The sequence below is a fragment of the Salvelinus alpinus genome, chromosome 12 (assembly GCF_045679555.1).
Source record: "Salvelinus alpinus chromosome 12, SLU_Salpinus.1, whole genome shotgun sequence".
NCBI classification, from domain to species: Eukaryota; Metazoa; Chordata; class Actinopteri; order Salmoniformes; family Salmonidae; genus Salvelinus; species Salvelinus alpinus.
This window is the reverse complement of record NC_092097.1, coordinates 9,208,581-9,229,433: the sequence shown is the minus strand read 5'-3', so window position 1 is coordinate 9,229,433 and position 20,853 is coordinate 9,208,581. Positions and strand designations below refer to the sequence as shown.

At 40.8% G+C, this 20,853-nt stretch overlaps 1 protein-coding gene across 1 annotated transcript in view; it reads right to left on the bottom strand.

Moving 5' to 3' along the window:
- Nucleotides 1-8,115: 8,115 nt before the first annotated feature.
- LOC139535452 (A-type voltage-gated potassium channel KCND3-like) overlaps nucleotides 8,116-20,853 on the bottom strand; it is a 115,357-nt gene continuing 102,619 nt past the window's right edge. Inside the window, exons 5-8 of the mRNA XM_071334859.1 lie at nucleotides 16,388-16,420; nucleotides 16,060-16,152; nucleotides 12,317-12,570; nucleotides 8,116-11,953 (exon numbers count right to left, since the gene is read on the bottom strand). Coding sequence (XP_071190960.1) covers nucleotides 11,725-11,953; nucleotides 12,317-12,570; nucleotides 16,060-16,152; nucleotides 16,388-16,420 — 609 coding nt within the window. The 3' untranslated portion in view covers nucleotides 8,116-11,724. The remainder of the gene's footprint in view (nucleotides 11,954-12,316; nucleotides 12,571-16,059; nucleotides 16,153-16,387; nucleotides 16,421-20,853) is intronic.

Genomic DNA, 20,853 nt, shown 5'->3' with positions numbered 1-20,853 from the left:
CATTCCTGAAGAAAATAATGTACTTTTTACTCCATACATTTTACCTGACACCCAATAGTACTTGTTACATTTTGAATGCTTAGCAGGACAGAACATGTTCTAATTCACACACTTATCATGAGAACATCCGTGGTTATGCCTAATTCCTCTGATCTGTCGGACTCACTAAACACAAATGCTTTGTTTGTAAATTATGTCTGAGTGTTGGACTGTGACCCTGACTATCCATACATAAAAAAACAAGAAAATAGTTCAATGATTCGTACTTTTAAATGATTTGTACTTTTACTATTGATACCTAAGTATATTTGAGCAATTTCATTTACTTTTGATACTTAAGTATATTTAAAACCAAATTATTTTAGACTTTTACTCAAGTAGTATTTTACTGGGTGACTTTCACTTTACTTGACTCATTTTATATTAATGTGTCTTTACTTTTACTCAAGTATGGCAATTGGGTACTTTTTCCACCACTGTTGATTGGGCACCTAGCCATGCAATGTCATAAGACATCGCTTTCATTACCTTGTTTAGGAAGCTCATTGGGTCCCAAGGTGTTTTTTTCTCTCTCACACAAACTAGGATTCCATCCAATTTGCAACAGATTTTCATGCAAATATCCTAAAATCTGCAAAAAACAATATCCACATTTACCCACTAGAGAAGTGTTTCCATCAAACTGATTTATTGTGAATGAAGGTCTGTGCGTGATGACATAGTGCACATAGAAAGAACTTTTGCGGTTTAATTTCCATGTACCGAATGAAAAATACAAGTTAAATGGGTTTCCAGCTCATTTTCAACACTACTGATGGTTTTTGTCACAAAAACTGTTGTGTTATATTATAGCAAAGGTACCTACTAGTCTTGGCACGTGTGCTCTAGCCAACAGTTCGCAAACACAGTGCATTTAGCCAAGCATCGGTCATCATTACACCAGAAAAATATATTTATTGGAAATGAGCATCACGCTCATCACCGTGCACTTTCACCATCCTGTGAATTTCATCATCATTTATTTATTCTGTTACCTAATAATCTGTATGCGTCCCTGACGAGTCATAGTAGGAGGACCACACACCATGTCATCACGTGACTCCAAGTTTACTTTGATATGATGGTTATTATATCAATATTTGCTCATAAAAGCATTTCCATCAACATTTCTCGCATCATTCAGTTTTACCAACACAAAATGTTCCCACTTTGTCTAACGTATTTTGTTTTGTCGACATTTGCAAAGTTTACCGAAAAAAATTCTGTTCCCATCAGGCCCGTAAATTTTTTCCCGACATTGTATAGTTCTGTTGGTTGGGAATCTCTGACTACCTGAAGGGCCCATCATTGGCTACTTTTTGTATATAAAGTGGTTCTTCTGAGACTCCTCCACTACCTCAGCTCACTTATTAATTGCAGATCCAGCAATGTTCAGTCCCGCTCTCTGGACTGACTTATTCTGGGGGTCCGGTGGGTCTCCACTGAGCTGGGGAAAAAATGCTTTTAGTTTTTATGCCCCCAGCTCAGAGAATAACCTTCGGGCCACCTTGAAGCTAGACTAGCTGGTCTCCATTGGACAGTTTAGATACATTTTGATCGAGATCATATGTGATAGTTGTTTGTTTTGATGAATCTTGCGGGTATTTATTGTATTGTGTTGTTGTTATGTTGCTTTATGTTGTATTGAATTGTGTGTTCATGTTCACAGCGCTCCATTGAGAATGAGACCCTGGCCTCAATGGTGACCCCCCCTGTTTAAAGAAAAGTAAAACATTTAAAAGTAGTGGGAGAACCACACAACATATCATCGGGTGCCTCCAAGTTTACTTCGATATGACGGTTATTATATCAATATTTGCGCATTAAAAAAAGTTTACACGCCATTTCTCGCATGATTATGTAAAAATTATGTAAAAATGTATCACTAGCCACTTTAAACAATGCCACTTAATATAATGTTTACATACCCTACATTACTCATCTCATATGTATATGTATATACTGTACTCTATATCATCTACTGCATCTTGCCATCTTTATGTAATACATGTATTACTAGCCACTTTATATTTATATACCCTACATTACTCATCTCATATGTATATGTATATACTGTACTCTATACCATCTACTGCATCTTGCCTATGCCGTTCTGTACCATCACTCATTCATATATCTTTATGTACATATTCTTTATCCCTTTACACTTGTGTGTATAAGGTAGTAGTTGTGGAATTGTTAGGTTAGATTACTTGTTGGTTATTACTGCATTGTCGGAACTAGAAGCACAAGCATTTCGCTACACTCACATTAACATCTGCTAACCATGTGTATGTGACAAATAACATTTGATATGATGATAAAATTTTATAGACACAAAAAGATACCACATATGTTGAATGAACAAATTGTCTGTTGGCATTTATAAATTGTAACGGCCTATCCTGTTTCCATCAGCCCAGACTTTTTTCATGAGTCAGGTAATTCATCCGCATGAAATGTTTGGATGGAAACCTGGTTAGAGAGGGGGAAAGTTCACTTTTGCAGACAGCTACAGCTATAGGCTACCTAGTAGCTACTAGCATTGTTACGTTTTGGTAGCGGCGCGCTGAATAATTATAGATAGTTGGCTAAGCTTTGATCAGCATAGATATCTGAACATGGCTGGGCACCGCCAAGAGCAAAAACCACCATGTCGAGAGGGATGCCAAGCTCACCGACCAGCCTGTAGGCTCAATCACCAAAATTTAGGAGCCTAGAAGCAAATCTAATACCCACCCATCCCCCACACCACCTGCTGACCAACAAGATCGAGAACAGCCAGGGCTTAGCACCAGGATCATGAGGGTGACATCACAACAAGCACCTGTACCTCCGTTACCCCTGCCACTAGCACCTGAAGGCCTGTTGAATCTAACCAAAACTGAACTAGTGGAAGCAGTTTATTGTGTCTCACACATTCTTGCAAAGTGTACGAATCTTTTATAGATTTGCTCATACTGTGGAGCTGATCTGTGCGTGTTGATAGGCGCAAATTATGTGTAGGCCTACAGCAGCGGATACAAGTGTATGTGATAGTGGGGCGCATATCTTTCTTGTGTTATTCTATAAAACGACGGTTGTTGATGTGCACGGCTAAATTCAAAATACATTTTGTTTTACATTTGAACAGCAGTAGGACCAATCTGCCATGTTTTATTAGGGCTATAAAGCAACACTAGTTTGAGCAAAAGAAAGCTCACAAGCCAGGTTTGGCTGGCAGATGTAAATCTTTATCTGACACTAGTGTCATGATGTGGCCCTTTCTGGGTGTAGATCGTGGCTTCCCCCTCTTTCTCTCACTCTCTCCTACACCCAGGTTCTGTTATCTCAGGCCATAAATTCCTGGTGGAGACGTTCTCCCCCTGGTCATGCAGAGTGAAAGACACAGAGAGAACAAAGGATTTCACGTGGCCGAACTCCAAAATCCCCAAAATTGGAAAATGAAACAAAATGCCAACTTGTGAGGTGGGAATGGCCCGTGGACACTTAAGGGACGGGTATGATGAGTGTGTTTCATTTGGTGACCTCAGAGAGGACAGGAAACACACATAACTATATCTCTGAATGTGTACATTTCTCAATTATGGGGTTTGCATCGAATTCTTGTATAAAATTAATAAGTAAAGATTTTGTGAAATGATTTATGAAATTATGTAATGTGATGTTAAACCTTTAATGTGAGAGAATTGTATTCCCTTTCAAGTTTAACTAAGTCATTGGCCCGCCCCCGTGAGCACAAACATGATCAGGCGTCATAGAACCGCCTTTTCTGCTGTTACGAATAAAACTCCCTCCTCAGGAAATCCTCTTGAGACCACATGTACATCGGTGTAAACTGAGGGGGCACAGGTTTGAGTTTAGACTAAGCAAACCCACAGCGTGAGCTGTGATTGTGAATAGTTGTTGAATTCCTAACCATACCACGTAGAGCATTGGCTACACGGCTGGAAATGGTTAAACTCCGAGACTATCGATCCCTACAGAATAAGAGCAAATCTTAGATACTAATTACTAGTGTGCAGCTAGAAATGATGTCAACCTGGGATGCGAATACCAACAACCGCCGAAACATCTATTCTATGAGATCATTTTTGAATGGTACTCTGAAGTATACGTTCTAACCATGAAATACTTTGATCTTCAGGGAAACAGAAAGAGAGAGAAAGAGACGCGGATGAACTGACTCTCCAGCAAACGGACCGGATTCCAACAGAAAAGATCACGACACATGGGCGTAAATATATATATTGATTGCAATTATTCCCGAATGAGTGAGCCTTCATGTGCAAAGGATTAGCATTTCAATTAATATAATTATCAACTGTGGGTAGTGACCCCTTTTGTCATTCCAGTTCTTGCTCAGTCCACACCCACTTCCCTTTGTCCAACAAGCCGTCATATCGGCTTAGCCCACTAGGGAATCTTCCCTATCCCTCTTAGTGACATATATCTACTGTTTGTTTGTTTATGCATTTCTGTGATTATTTAGTTAGTTAGTAAATAAATGATTAAGCCAATTGGTGTATGGATGATTCATAGTAAAGGCTGGGTTCGTGCAGATAACCAACAATTTACGACGTTTGGAATGAGACCGACGTGAGGTAAAGAATAATTCATTAATAGAAGACTAATTGATATATAGAGTTATATTCAGAAAATTATAACTTTGTAATTCGAAGATTTTCCGTGGTGCCCTGACATCCTAGTAAATTACATTTACATGATTAGTTTAATCACGTAATAATAATTACAGAGAATTGATTTTCTAAAATAACAGTCTTCACTTTTAATGACGCCAAAGACACGACACTAGTTTAGTCATTATGACACAAGCCAGGTTTGGGTGGCAGATGTAAATCTTTATCTGACACTAGTTTATAGTCAGTAAGACACAATACAAAGTCACATGATAAACATCATCGGACAGAGAATACGGAGCAGACAGAAAAGCCCAATTAAAAAAGAACCAAACCTAAGGAGGCGAAAGGTAAGAAACAAACTACAATACTTTTTGACAAGTGACCTTTTCTATTACTTCTCAAATGGATAATTGCGTCCATTAACCTTCCAACATAACACAGTAATAAGACCACATCAGTGTTTACTGTAGAAGTTAGCCTTTTCTAATGACGTCGCTAAGCGTGAAACAGTAGAGAGAATGAGTAATAGGCCTACTGTTCAACTCACATTACTAGGGGGAAGAGAAAAACTCCAGGCCCTAGTCCAGGCCATACAGTACAGTTGTGGCCAAAAGTTTTGAGAATGACACAAATATTAATTTTCACAAAGTCTACTGCCTCAGTTTGTATGATGGCAATTTGCATATACTCCAGAATGTTATGAAGAGTGATCAGATGAATTGCAATTAATTACAATACCCCATAATGTCAAAGTGGAATAATTGTTTTGTTGTTGAAATATTTACAAATTAATAAAAAATGAAAAGCTGAAATGTTTTGAGTCAATAAGTATTCAACCTCTTTGTTATGCAAGCCTAAAGTTCAGCAGTAAAAATGTGCTTAACAAGTCACATAATAAGTTCCATGTACTCACTCTGTGTTTAACACGATTTTTGAATGACTACCTCATCTCTGTACCCCCACACATACAGATAAATGTAAGATCCCTCAGTCGGGCAGTGAATTTCAAACACTGATTCAACCATAAAGACCAGGGAGGTTTTCCAATGTCTCGCAAAGAAGGGCACATATTGGTAGATGGGTAAAAAAATAAAAAGCAGCCATGGAATATCCCTTTAAGCATGGTGAAGTTATTAATTAGGCTTTGGATGGTGTATCAATACACCCAGTCACTACAAAGAAACAAGTGTCCTTCCTAACTCAGTTGCCGGAGAGGAAGGAATCCACTTAGGGGTTTCACCATGATACCAATGGTGACTTTAACACAGTTACATAGTATAATGGCTGTGATAGGAGAAAACTGAGGATGGAGCAACAACATTGCAGTTATTCCACAATACTAACCTAATTGACAGAGTGAAAAGAAGGAAGTCTGTACAGACTACACACATTCCCAAAACATGCATCCTGTTTTGCAAACAAGACACTAAAGTAATACTGCAAAGTGTTGTATTAAATACTTTGTCGTAAATACAAAGTGTTATGTTTGGGGCAAATCCAATACAACACATTACTAGGAACCACTCCATATTATCAAGCATAGTGGTGGCTGCATCATGTTATGGGTATGCTTGTTATTGTTAAGGACTGGAGTTTTTCAGGATAAAAAAGAAACAGGCAAAATCCTAGAGGAAAACCTTGTTCAGTCTGCTTTCCACCAGACACTGGGAGATGAATTCACCTTTAAGCATGGCAATAACCTCAAACACAAAGCCAAATGTACACTGTATTTGCTTACTAAGAAAACAGTGAATTGTTCCTGAGTGGCGGAGTGACAGTTTTGACTTAAGCGGGATCTGTGACCCCCCAACGAGACGGGGGGGGGGGGGTCTAACGTGTGCTAATATGATTAGCATGAGGTTGTAAGTAACAAGAACATTTCCCAGGACATACAGTGGGGAGAACAAGTATTTGATACACTGCCGATTTTGCAGGTTTTCCTACTTACAAAGCATGTAGAGGTCTGTCATTTTTATCATAGGTACACTTCAACTGTGAGAGACGGAATCTAAAACAAAAATCCAGAAAATCACATTGTATGATTTTTAAGTAATTAATTTGCATTTTATTGCATGACATAAGTATTTGATCACCTACCAACCAGTAAGAATTCCGTCTCTCACAGACCTGTTAGTTTTTCTTTAAGAAGCCCTCCTGTTCTCCACTCATTACCTGTATTAACTGCACCTGTTTGAACTCGTTACCTGTATAAAAGACACCTGTCCACACACTCAATCAAACAGACTCCAACCTCTCCACAATGGCCAAGACCAGAGAGCTGTGTAAGGACATCAGGGATAAATTGTAGACCTGTACAAGGCTGGGATGGGCTACAGGACAATAGGCAAGCAGCTTGGTGAGAAGGCAACAACTGTTGGCACAATTATTAGAAAATGGAAGAAGTTCAAGATGACGGTCAATCACCCTCGGTCTGGGGCTCCATGCAAGATCTCACCTCGTGGGGCATCAATGATCATGAGGAATGTGAGGGATCAGCCCAGAACTACACGGCAGGACCTGGTCAATGGCCTGAAGAGAGCTGGGACCACAGTCTCAAAGAAAACCATTAGTAACACACTACGCCGTCATGGATTAAAATCCTGCAGCGCACGCAAGGTCCCCCTGCTCAAGCCAGCGCATGTCCAGGCCCGTCTGAAGTTTGCCAATGACCATCTGGATGATCCAGAGGAGGAATGGGAGAAGGTCATGTGGTCTGATGAGACAAAAATAGAGCTTTTTGCTCTAAACTCCACTCGCCGTGTTTGGAGGAATAGAAGGATGAGTACAACCCCAAGAACACCATCCCAACCGTGAAGCATGGAGGTGGAAACATCATTCTTTGGGGATGCTTTTCTGCAAAGGGGACAGGACGACTGCACCGTATTGAGGGGAGGATGGATGGGGCCATGTATCGCGAGATCTTGACCAACAACCTCCTTCCCTCAGTAAGAGCATTGAAGATGGGTCGTGGCTGGGTCTTCCAGCATGACAACGACCCGAAACACACAGCCAGGGCAACTAAGGAGTGGCTCCGTAAGAAGCATCTCAAGGTCCTGGAGTGGCCTAGCCAGTCTCCAGACCTGAACCCAATAGAAAATCTTTGGAGAGAGCTGAAAGTCCGTATTGCCCAGCGACAGCCCCGAAACCTGAAGGATCTGGAGAAGGTCTGTATGGAGGAGTGGGCCAAAATCCCTGCTGCAGTGTGTGCAAACCTGGTCAAGAACTACAGGAAACGTATGATCTCTGTAATTGCAAACTAAGGTTTCTGTACCAAATATTCAGTTCTGCTTTTCTGATGTATCAAATACTTATGTCATGCAATAAAATGCAAATTAATTACTTAAAAATCATACAATGTGATTTTCTGGATTTTTGTTTTAGATTCCTTCTCTCACAGTTGAAGTGTACCTATGATAAAAATTACAGACCTCTACATGCTTTGTAAGTAGGAAAACCTGCAAAATCGTCAGTGTATCAAATACTTGTTCTCCCCACTGTATACATATTTGATATGGGGAGAAAGCTTAAATTGTTGTTAATCTAACTGAACTGCCTGATTTACAGTAGCTATTACAGTGAAAGAATACCATGCTATTGTTTGAGGAGAGTGCACAGTTATGAACTTGAAAATGTATCAATAAACCAATTAGGCACATTTGGGCAGACTTGATACAACATTTTGAACAGGAATGCAATGGTTCATTGGATCAGTCTAAAACGTTGCACATACACTGCTGCCATCTAGTGGCCAACATCTAGATTGCGCTTAAACTGGAATAATACATTGTGACCTTTATTTTGCATTTCAGAGATGGAACAAAAAATATATATTTAAAAACTGCATGTTTTTTTCTTTGTATTATCTTTAACCAGATCTAATGAGTTATATTATCATACATTCATTTCACATTTCCAAAAACTTCAAACTGTTTCCTTTCAAATGGTACAGTATCAAGAATATTCATATCCTTGCTTCAGGTCCTGAGCTACAGGCAGCTAGATTTGGGTATGTCATTTTCCACGAAAATTGAAAAAAATGGTCCGTCCTTAAGAGGTTTTAAATCTGCTTGAAAATCTATGACAGGACTTGAAAATGTCTGTCTAGCAATGATGAACAACTAATTTGACAGAGCTTGAATAATGTTGATTAGAATAATGGTCAAATGTTGCACGATCCAGGTTTGGAAAGCTCTTAACCAGAAAGACTCACAGCTGTATCGCTGCCAAAGGTGCATCTACAAAGTATTGACTCAAGGGGTGTGAATGCATATGTAAATGAGATATTTCTGTTTTCTATTTACTTTCTATTCCATCTTCAATACATTATTTTGTGATTATGGAGGACTGTGTGTAGATGGGTGAGACGTTTTATTTATTTAATCCATTTTGAATTCAGTCTGTAACACAACAACATGTGGAATAAGTCAATGGGTATACATACTTTCTGAAGGCACCGTATGCTCCAGGCCATAGACTATAATGTGAACCCTTGAGTTTGAACCCTGGTCAGCTTACAGTATATATATATTCAGGCAGCATTCTTTATTAAAGGGTATGGTAAATGTGACAAGGCCTTAACCTGCATGGAGACAAAATGAGCATCGTTGAGATTCCCCCTCCAAATAAACTGAGTGTACAAAACATTAGGAACACTTTCCTAGACTGACCAGGCAAATCCAGTTACCGTAACATGTAGAGGAGGCCTGTTCACATCATAGCAGGGCACTAACCAGGTTTCAATCCAACCTTTTTATGCGAGTAAAGTATAAAATGTCATGACAGGCCTGATGGAAGCAGAACATTTGTTGGTAAACTTTCCAAATGTCGACAAAACGAAATACGCTAGACAAGGTGGGATCTTTTTGTGTCGGTAAAGTTAATAGTGCGAGAAATGTCAGTGGAAACGCTTTTATGCGCAAATATTGATATAATAACCATCATATCGAAGTAAACTTGGAGTCATGCGATGACATGTTGTGTGGTCCTCCCACTACGAATTTATGATGAACTTCACAGGGTGGTGAAAGTGCACAGTGATGAGCTTGATGCTCCTTTCCAGTAAACATCGAGGGTCTTATTCTGGTGACATGATGATCAATGCTTGACAACAAAAAATATTCTCGCTCTTATCCATAATAATCTCATCGTGTAATCTAATCTACCCGCACTAACAAAACTATCGGTAGAGTGCAAAATGCCATGGAAACACATTGGACCTCAGATTTTTATTCGCTACATGACTTTGTGTCTACGTCATCACGCCCTGATTTTTATCCGCAACAAGTCCGTTTGGTGGAAACACACCACTGGTGGGGAAATGCGCATATTTTCTTGATGCAGATTTTTGAATATTCGCATGAAACTCTGTCGCCAATTAGATGGAAACCTTGCTAATGACATCCATGGTTGCATGGGACCATGGTGATTATACTGTCTTCCACTGAGCTGAAAAAACAACGACTAAACTGCTATTCTAAAGTCTTAAAAATGAGGACATTCTGGGAGAGAGAGAAAGAGAGAGACAGAGATAGAGAGAGAGCATGGGAGAAAGTGAGAGAGCAAGGGAGAGACAGAGACCGAGTTGGGTAGAACAACAGCAATGGTACTGTAGTGTGTCTGATAAAATATTCTAGCAAAAAAATAGTTAGCCCATAAAATATTTGTCTGAGTAGTCATTTATGTTACTTTGATTTTAAAGGGCGATTGCACTTCCTGATTTGGCCTTGTTTTAGATTTGGTTCATTAAGAAATGCTAGCGGCCATAACTGAATTCAAACGTGAGTTGGTTTCGGGGTGTGGTTTGTTGTGGGTGTCGCTTGTGTGTGTTCGCAGGTGGGAAGAGTTAGACAAATTATTTAGGTAATTAGCTTCAGCAGACTAGTGTGCGACTGTGGCAAAGTTGGTTTGACTTTGGATAGCCTATCTCTGGGGATAGTTAGGGACCGTCAATGAAATACACAATATAAATGGGACAATATTTTCATGTTGCCCATATTTTAGTTCTCTCATTAAATGCTTTCAATATTTGTATATGAATTTCTACAATTTATAATTGGTTTGAGGTTTTTAATTTATTGAAATTTGGAGCTATTCACCTTTAAAATATTGTGGTCCCTAACTAGCCACATAGGGATATCGAATGTCAAACAAAACTGACCATGGCCATTACCAAACCCAAGGAAAACTGTTATGGTACCCTTCATTCCAGAACATACATTTTTTTCATCTCACAAATCTGGATGAGACTAAATCTATGACCCAAGTTATCCTATTCACATTTTGTAGTCAATTTTGACAGTAGAATAAATGTGTCTGACTCATATCGATCCCATTATAGGCCATTTTCAAAACGAGAAATAGCTTTTTAGGGGCAGTCGCTCTTTAAGGACATTGTGGACTGATGAAAATCTAATCAGGTTAAAAACCCACTAAAATATTAACATTTCATAAAAGTATCATCACACACGTACATACACAAACAAAAAAAATCACCACAATCATATTAACCGACACACCTCGTCCACTGGAGAAGTGAAAAAACTCCAAAACTGTATCAATCAAGGTGAAACTAGATACGACAAACAGAAAACGCAAAGAAGACCAACCAAACTCAAGTTAAAACATTGATAGTTGTCTTCATCCTCCTTTGAACCTTGTAAGTGTAAGAAGAATATCTTTTACACATTTAGGGTTGAGCTGTAGCCAGATCAAGAAAATAAAGAGTAGGTGCGAAGTGCACAAAGACACAGTGACTCCCTTTGTCCTGTCGTTTCCTGCAATTCAAACGTACTGGCCCGCTTTTGGGAAATGCGCACACAGTAGCCTACCATCAGCTGACTTGCGTTTCAGCATTTCTCTCAGTATACAGTAGCCTATCCCCTGGCTGCTCAAAAGGCCAAGTACATTCCTTGGAAAACGGGAGTTCCCTCCCATTTCTCTACCTCTAAACAGGCGACAGGATCCTTCAAGGCAGAGTTCAAGTGAAAGTCCCCTTCACCTCTCCTCCTGCTCAGTCAGTCTGTCGATTGGGTTAGTCACACAGTCACAGAGCGGATACTTTGATGAGATTGGAGCTGGCGGTGGTGTTGATGCTGGGGGCCTGTGGGCCGGTGGGGGGTGGGGGGGGTCTGCGCTGGGGGGGTCCGTGGAGACCGCCCCCGTCAGTGGTGTCGGAGGTTGCCGTGGGGATGCTGATGATCGCCGTGGTGATCTGACTGCCCTTGCAGTTGATCGGTCCCACTTCGTCTGTCTTCATGTTGAGACTGGAGCGACTGAGAGAAAGAGAGAGTGAGAAAGAAGAATGAGAGAGTAATGAGATAGAGACAGACACAGACAGACAGAGGGAGGGAGATGGTGGAAAAATACTGTAAAAGTGCAGTCATTTTACAAACGGCCCAACAACTTGTTGTAACAAGAGCGATAGATATGATCCTACAGTGCCCTCTAGTGTTTTCTATGGGGACTGCATGTGTGCGTGACGCACATCTGTGCTGAGTATGATGAAGTTGCCCTAAGACACTGATCTAAGATCTGTTTAGTTAATTAATTTCCTTCATAAGGGGATTGTAGATTTGTGCCTAAGGAGAGTCAACTTCAACCTGTATCCATGTGCCTGGCTGCCTGCGGTCTCTAACCTGGTGGTATGGGGCAGCTTATCCCCACAATGGATGTGCAGGGCGCTGAGCTCCTGTAGTGCGCCCTGCTGATGGCTGGGCTGGAGGGGCAGGCTGGAGTTGGGTAGTGGGGAGTTCATCTTCCCCCGGCGAGTACAGCAGGTGCCTATGGGCCCGTCCTGGCTGGAGAAGGAGGGGCTGCGGGAGGTGTAGCTCTGGATCGTGGTCTCCAGGCAGTTCTGCTCATACAGCTGCTCATCCACAAACTCATGGGCCTGCGAAGGAGGAGAGGGATCAAAAGACAGCTGCTGCCGGGTTGATTATATATTCACACTATTTAAGTGAATATATAAGGTTTATATAGTGATATAATAGTTGTTATCACTATATAAAATCAGACCTCAGAGGATGCGTGCCATGCTGGGTAACAGGTCAACCAGTGTTTCCCCTAGGATTGTTTTCAGCAGCGGTGGTAAAGTTAGCATTGGTGGGGTGCTCCGGGGGCATCCTTTTGCTGGGGGTAGAGAACATTTTCCAGTTTTAAAGCTAGTGTCCTGCAATTTTACACATTTTGCCATGGGGCTGAGAAACAAAAATCTGTTTTAAATAAAATGTTCTGCAATTCTACACAGTTTGCCTTGTGCTTATGCTATCTGAGTGACAAAAAAATTATAACAAAATCTATGGCCCCCAAGCCATGAGATTATGGACATTTTAGATTCTCCCTGCTGTAGAGTTTTTATTTTGGGGATTATTCTCAAAGATGATCTTATTAAAAAATATATAGGTTTCATTATCTTTTCTACATACTCTATATTTGGTTTTAGTCATCCTAAAAACTATTTTCTTGGGGGGGGGGTCACAGGGAAAGGTCCATTTGTGAAAAATGTATTGAACTTGATGCAGCTAAAGAAAGGATTATTACTCTTCATGAATAAATAACAAATTTGACCAAGCGCCTTGAACTGAATAAGGATTCCATGATACTATCGGCATCTTCAAATGCTTGCTATCAAAACATCCAAGATCATAATGGGACCTTCCTGGATGGACTATGATCAATTTCCGTCACTGCACCCCTCTACAAGCTTGAACCAGATAATTGCTGCTCATTGTTCGACTCCAGGTGAGTGTAAATGGAGTCGTGTCGGAACCAGAAAGAAGAAGAATTGATCTCGGCGCACCTGCCTTCTTCCCCCGCATCCGGACTTAAGACTTTCAAATCGCTTTGAGCCCCTGTACCAGCTATCTTCTGCCGGGGACATGGGTGTCCTCTCCATGGCTGTGGATGCCGTCCAGCTACCTCTCCCTGTCCTAGTCAATCAACTGCCTGGGCACAGAATGAACCACTGCGGCCCCCCTCTGCTGGGCTGTGCTCTCTGGATCAGAGCTCTGTCCCTTTGGCTGTTGTGGCCTGCAAGCAGCCGGCGTCTCAGCATCCCTCTTCTCAGGTGCGTTATGTGGCTCTGGCCTCGCAATCAACTTCAAGACACGTTAGAGGCCAGATCATTCCAGCTATTGTGATAGGGAGTTCAATGGTGAGGTATAGATCTGTACCTGGGGCAAAAACTTTGTTTTACTGAGGCAAAAGTTCAGGCTGTGTGTGTGTGGGGGGGGGGGGGGGGGGTGATACTGTCATGGTTCATGTGGGGGGTCGAATGACATTATGAAGGGCAGCTCAGAACAGCTGAAGATGGATTTAAAAGAACTGATTGGGTCACTACTTGACATCAACAAATATCTGGCCCTCTGCCCTCCCTAAATCGTGGCATTGAATGGTTCAGCAGACTTTTAGCCCTCCATAACTGTCTACGAGACTATTGCAGCTCTGTGAGTGTAACATTTATTGACAATTTTAAAACCTTCTGGAAACAAAGCTTGTATTATAAGGAGGATATACCCCCTGCTATATAAAGAGTTACCTGTCTAACAGAACACAGATGGTGTTCTTTAATGGAAGCATCTCCAACAAAATCCAGGTAGAATCAGGAATTCCCCAGGGCAGCTTTCTAGGCCCCTTACTTTTTTCAATCTCTACTAACGACATGTCACTGGCTTTGAGTAAATGTATGCGGATGACTCAACCATATACACATCAGCTACCACAGCGACTGAAATGACTGCAACACTTAACTAAGAGCTGCAGTTAATTTCAGAATGGGTGGCAAGGAATAACTTAGTCCTAAATATTTCAAAAACTAAAAGCATTGTAATTGGGACAAATCATTCACTAAACCCTAAACCTCAACTAAATATTGTAATGAATAAGGTGGTAATTGAGTGAGTTGATGAGATTGTAAACTGTCTACTATTGATACAACAGTAGCTAGGATGGGGTAGAATTCTGTCCATAATAAAGTGCTGCTCTGCATTCTTAACAGCACTATCAACATAGCAATTCTTACAGGCCCTAGTTTTGTCGCACCTACTGTTCAGTTGTGTGGTCAGCTGCCACAAATTGCAATTGGCTCAGAACAGGGCAGCACGGCTGGCCCTTGGATGTACACAGAGAGCTAGCATTAATAATATGAATATGAATCTCTCCTGGCTCAAAGTGGAGGAGAGATTGACTTCATCACTACTTATATTTGTGAGAGGTATTGACATGTTGAATGCACCGAGCTGTCTGTTTGAACTTTTGGCACACAGCTCGGACACCCATGCACCCCACAAGATATGCCACCAGAGGTCTCTTCACAGTCCGCAAGTCCAGAACAGACTATGGGAGGCGCACAGTACTACATAGAGCCATGACTACATGTAACTTTATTCCACATCAAGTAACTCATGTAAAAATACACCTTATGGAACAGCGGGGACTGTGAGGTCTGAGGGCACACACTTAATACGTTGTGACATCTGTTGTGAATGTATTGTAATGTTTAAAAAAATGTATAACTGCCTTAATTTTGCTGGACCCCAGGAAGAGTAGATGAATGGGGATTCATAATAAATACAAATACAAACATGTCTCCATTATTAGAATCTAAAAAAATAAAGAAATGTTTTGTACAGAGGAACCCTAATTTTCTAGTCATTGAGTATGGTTACAGTATGGTTTTATAGGCACTGAGTATGGTAGAATATGGTTTTCTATTTATCGAGTATGGTAGAGTATGGTTAGAGTATGGTTTTCTACTTGGCGGGTATGGCAGAGTATGGTTCACTATTTATTAAGTATGGTAGAGTATGGTCAGAGTATGGTTTCTATTTGGCGATTATGGTAGAGTATGGCCAGAGTATGGTTTTCTATTTATTGAGTATGGCTTTAGATTTATTGAGTACGGTAGAGTATGATTAGAGTAAGGTTTTCTATTTATTGAGTATTGTAGAGTATGACTAGAGTATTATGGTTTTCTATTTACGGAGTATGGTAGAGTACGGTCAGAGTATGGTTTTCTATTTATTGAGTATGGCAGAGTATGGTTAGAGTATGGTTTTCTATTTATTGAGTATGTTTTTCTAGTCATACAGATGTAGGCTCTTAATTTAAGACCGTTTGCTACAGCAGGAAAATAATCCCGCAGCAACAGGAAATGTGAAATATTATGTGCATTATAATTAATGGACATTTTCGTAGGGGTTGATAAATTTTTCCTAAGATAAAATCAAGTTTCGAAGTGGAAATTACAAACTTCAGAGGCCTTTTTAAACCTCAAGTTCAAAAGTTGTACACTTCCAGCATTGCAGGACAGTTCTCCTGCAACAGGGCGATCAAATGAAGATCCTACATCTGTAGAGTATGGTTGGACTAGGTGACTCACAGTGGTCTTCTCCAGACAGTGCAATAGGTGGTGGTGTTGACTCTCTAATAACGATATGCTCTTGTTGTGCTGCTGTTCCTCTTCCTCTGACCCCTTAGTGGACAAACAGAAAACACACAGAAACACACAGAAAAAAACATACAATGCAAACAAACATTGTTAATATTTGAGCTCCAGGTATTTTGTTTCATTATCAACATGGCTACCAAAGAAACGGTGAAGATTGTATGTGCCACTGGTGTTTCAGTCTTTTCTGACAGACTCAAGCGCCTAGAGAATGCTGCATGTGTAGAATTTCATTGTAACATGTGATGGCTGATTTAAATACCTCGTGGATATTGTTTTGCTTGTACGGTTGTTGCTTCAGAGAGTTGAGAAAGAGAGAATAGACAGACAGAAAGAAACAAAAAGGCAGAAAGTGCTTTACTCATCTGGATAACTCTTAACATTTCTTTCATGAACGACTCATCCTAGTCTCACAAAAACGATTGGACTTGATTCAATTTCAATTGAACAAAAAAATGTGCATCTATCGGTTAAACATTTTTAACTGCTTTCAATAACAATCATGGTAAAACACATTTTAAAAACAATATGCTGACACACCTGTTTGCAACAAATGCTGCTCGGCACAACATTGGACAACAGCTGGAAATACTCGAGTCTCCATCAACAGAGATCTGTTCCATTAACTGTCACTCAAACTACACACACAGTCAGTCCAATGGTGGACGGTAACACAACGTTTGATGCCTCTGAATGATACTCTTTGAAGGTTTTTCAGTTGGATGAATTCATCCGGAAGTATAGCCTATCTCCTGTGAGAGGGATACGCTACATGACCAAATGTATGTGGACACCTGCTCGTTGAACATCTCATTCCAAAATCAAGGCCAATAATATGGAGTTGGTCCCCCCTTTGCTGCAATAACAGCCTCCGCTCTTCTGGGATAGGCTTTCCACTAGATGTTGGAACATTGCTGTGGGGATTCAGCCACAAGAGCATTAGTGAGGTCGGGCACTGATGTTGGGTGATTAGGCCTGGCTCGCAGTCTGCGTTCAAATTTATTCCAAAGGTGTGCGATGGGGTTGAGGTTAGGGCTCTGTGCAGGCCAGTCAAGTTCTTCCACAGAGATCTCGACAAACCATTTCTGTATGGACCTCGCTTTGTGCACGGAGTCATTGTCATGCTGGAACAGGAAAGGGCCTTCCCCAAACTGCTGTTACAAAGTTGGAAGCACAGACTCATCTAGAATGTCATTGTATGCTGCTGTGATAAGATTTCCCTTCACTGGAACTAAGAGGCCTAGCCCGGACCATGAAAAACAGCCCCAGACCATTATTCCTCCTCCAACAAACTTTACAGTTGGCACTATGCATTTGGGCAGGTAGCGTTTTCCTGGCATACGCCAAACCCAGATTAATCCGTTTGACTGCCAGATGGTGAAGTGTGATTCATCACTTCAGAGAACGAATTTCCACTGCTCCAGAGTCCAATGGCAGAGAGCTTTACACCACTCCAGCCGACGCTTGGCATTGCACATCTTAGGCTTCTATGCGGCTGCTCGACCATGGAAACCCATTTCATGAAGCTCCTGACGAACAGTTATTGAGCTGACGTTGCTTCCAGAAGCAGTTTGGAACTCGGTAGTGATTGTTGCAACTGAAGTCAGACAATGTTTACCCGCGACGCGCTTCAGCAGTCACGTTCTGTGAGCTTGTGTGGCCTACCACTTCGCAGCTGAGCCGTTGTTGCTCCTAGACGTTTCTACTCCACAATAACAGCACTTACAGTCGACCGGGGCAGCTCTAGCAAGATAGACATTTGAGGAACTTACTTTTTGGAAAGGTGGCATCCTATGACGGTGCCACATTGAAATTCACTGACCTCTTCAGTAAGGCCATTCTACTGCCAATGTTTGTCTATAGAGATTGCTTGGCCGTGTGCTCGGTTTTATACACCTGTCAGCAACGGGTGAGGCTGAAATAGCCGAATCCGCTAATTTGAAGGGGTGTCCACATACCTTTGTATATATTAATGTACTTTTGCCTGTTGATGTGTGGAGTAGTAGCAAACAAATAACCAAGAAGACTTAACGGAGCTTGTCATCTGACTGAGAATAACTATATCGGGAGAAATTCTTCCAAACTCCTTTGAGGACAGAGTTAGCTACACTGCAAAAAAAAGCCTTAACCAATTGCTTAATTGCCGTTACTCTGTGAGTTTAGTGGACTTCAAAAGGACAAGAATGATAGCTAACGTGTTAAAGTTTGTTTACTCAACAAACTTTTCTCAAAGTGAGCTGATTTTAAAGAAGCTTGTTGAGTAACATTACAAATTCATTATAATGCTTATGCTCTGGTGCAGGTTAGTTTTTCAGAATTGTTTGTTTCAATACCTGTGTTTTTGCATATACTTTGATTGGTTGATACATTTTATTCTACACAAACATAAATAACATACTTAAAAAACATGTTTTTTACTCATCCAATCTGTTAGTAGTTGGACTTATTGCACCTGTTACTGAGATGGCTGTTCAAGTTTATATGATTTAGGTAGTCTCAATAATCAATCTTCCCCGGCAATCATTCTGAATGCAGGTTGCGGGTGATTAAAAGGCAGCAAATTGTGACTTGCAGGCTTGATGTGGCCTGTAAACCAGAAGTTTCAGACCACTGTGTTAGGGTGTAACTAGGCCCTCAAATAAAGGTTTTATGATACAGTTGAAGTCGGAAGTTTACATACACTTAGGTTGGAGTCATTAAAACTCGTTTTTCAACCACTCCACAAATGTCTTGTTAACAAACTATAGTTTTGGAAAGTCGGTTAGGACATCTACTTTGTGCATGACACAAGTCACTTTTCCAACAATTGTTTACAGACAGATTATTTCACTGTATAACAATTCCAGTGGGTCAGAAGTTTACATACACTAAGAAAATTATGTTATGGCTTTAGAGGCTTCTGATAGGCTAATTGACATAATTTGAGTCAATTGGAGGTGTACCTGTGGATGTATTTCAAGGCCTACCTTCAAACCCAGTGCCTCTTTGCTTGACATCATGGGAAAATCAAAAGAAGTCAGCCAAGACCTCAGAAACAAAATTGTAGACCTCCACAAGTCTGGTTCATCCTTGGGAGCAATTTCCAAATGCCTGAAGGTACTACATTCATTTGTACAAACAATAGCACGCAAGTATAAGCACCATGGGACCACACATCCGTCATACCGCTCAGGAAGGAGACATGTTCTGTCTCCTAGAGATGAATGTACTTTGGTGTGAAAAGTGCAAATCAATCCCAGAACAACAGCAAAGGACCTTGTGAAGATGCTGGAGGAAACAGGTACAAAAGTATCTATATCCACAGTAAAACAAGTCCTATATCAACATAACCTGAAAGGCCGCTCAGCAAGGAAGAAGCCACTGCTCCAAAACCTCCATAAAAAAGCCAGACTACGGTTTGCAACTGCACATGGGGACAAAGATCGTACTTTTTGGAGAAATGTCCTCTGGTCTGATGAATCAAAAATAGAACTGTTTGGCCATAATGACCATCGTTATGTTTGGAGGAAAAAGGGGGAGGCTTGCAAATCGAAGAACCATCCCAACCGTGAAGCACAGGGGTGGCAGCATCATGTTGTGGGGGTGCTTTGCTGCAGGAGGGACTGGTGCACTTCACAAAGTAGATGGCTTCATGAGGGAGGAAAATTATGTGGATATATTGAAGCAACATCTCAAGACATCAGTCAGGAAGTTAAAGCTTGGTCGCAAATGGGTCTTCCAAATGGACAATGACCAAAAGCATACTTCCAAAGTTGTGGCAAGATGGCTTAAGGACAGCGAAGTCAAGGTATTGGAGTGGCCATCACAAAGCCCTGACATCAATCCTAGAGAAAATGTGTGGGCAGGACTGAAAAAGCGTGTGGGAGCAAGGAGGCCTACAAACCTGACTCAGTTACACCAGCTCTGTCAGGAGGAATGGGCCAAAATTCACCCAACTTATTGTGGGAAGCTTGTGGAAGGCTACCTGATATGTTTGACCCAAGTTAAACAATTTAAAGGCAATGCTACCAAATATTAATTGAGTGTATGTAAACTTCTGACCCACTGGGAATGTGATGAAAGAAATAAAAGCTGAAATAAATCATTCTCTATTATCATTCTGACATTTCACATTCTTAAAATAAAGTGGTGATCCTAACTGACCTAAAACAGGGAATATTTACTAGGATTAAATGTCAGGAATTGTGAAAAACTGAGTTTAAATGTATTTGGCTAAGGTGTATGTAAACTTCCGACTTCAACTGTATATGTAATGTATTGTCATAAAGACTTTAATTTGAAAGATAACATACTCACTTAGACACTCACTTGGTGTAGGCTACAGTACTGAACACCAATGAATACAACAACCATGTTGCTAACAAAACAGTCATGGGTGGTAACTACCATTCACTCGATAGGCAAAGCACTCTGGGAAATATGCAAATACGGTTTAATTAATTCTCAAGTTGAATTGTATGTTCACTCAACCAAAAATGTAAAGTTGATTGAAGAAACAATTCAACTTGAGAATGTATGTTGGTTCAGCTATATGTCCCAGTGTCCAAAACTCACAGATCTATTGCAACTGAATCGTTGAATCAAATTATGATTATTTTTTACAGTGCAGTTCTTCTGTCAGATATGTGGACCCACGCAAGCCCTGGCTCTCTGCAGTGACATGAACGTAATTATAAGTGCCAGAGCGCTGTGACTCATCACAGCCCTGGTAAAACCACGGACTAAATT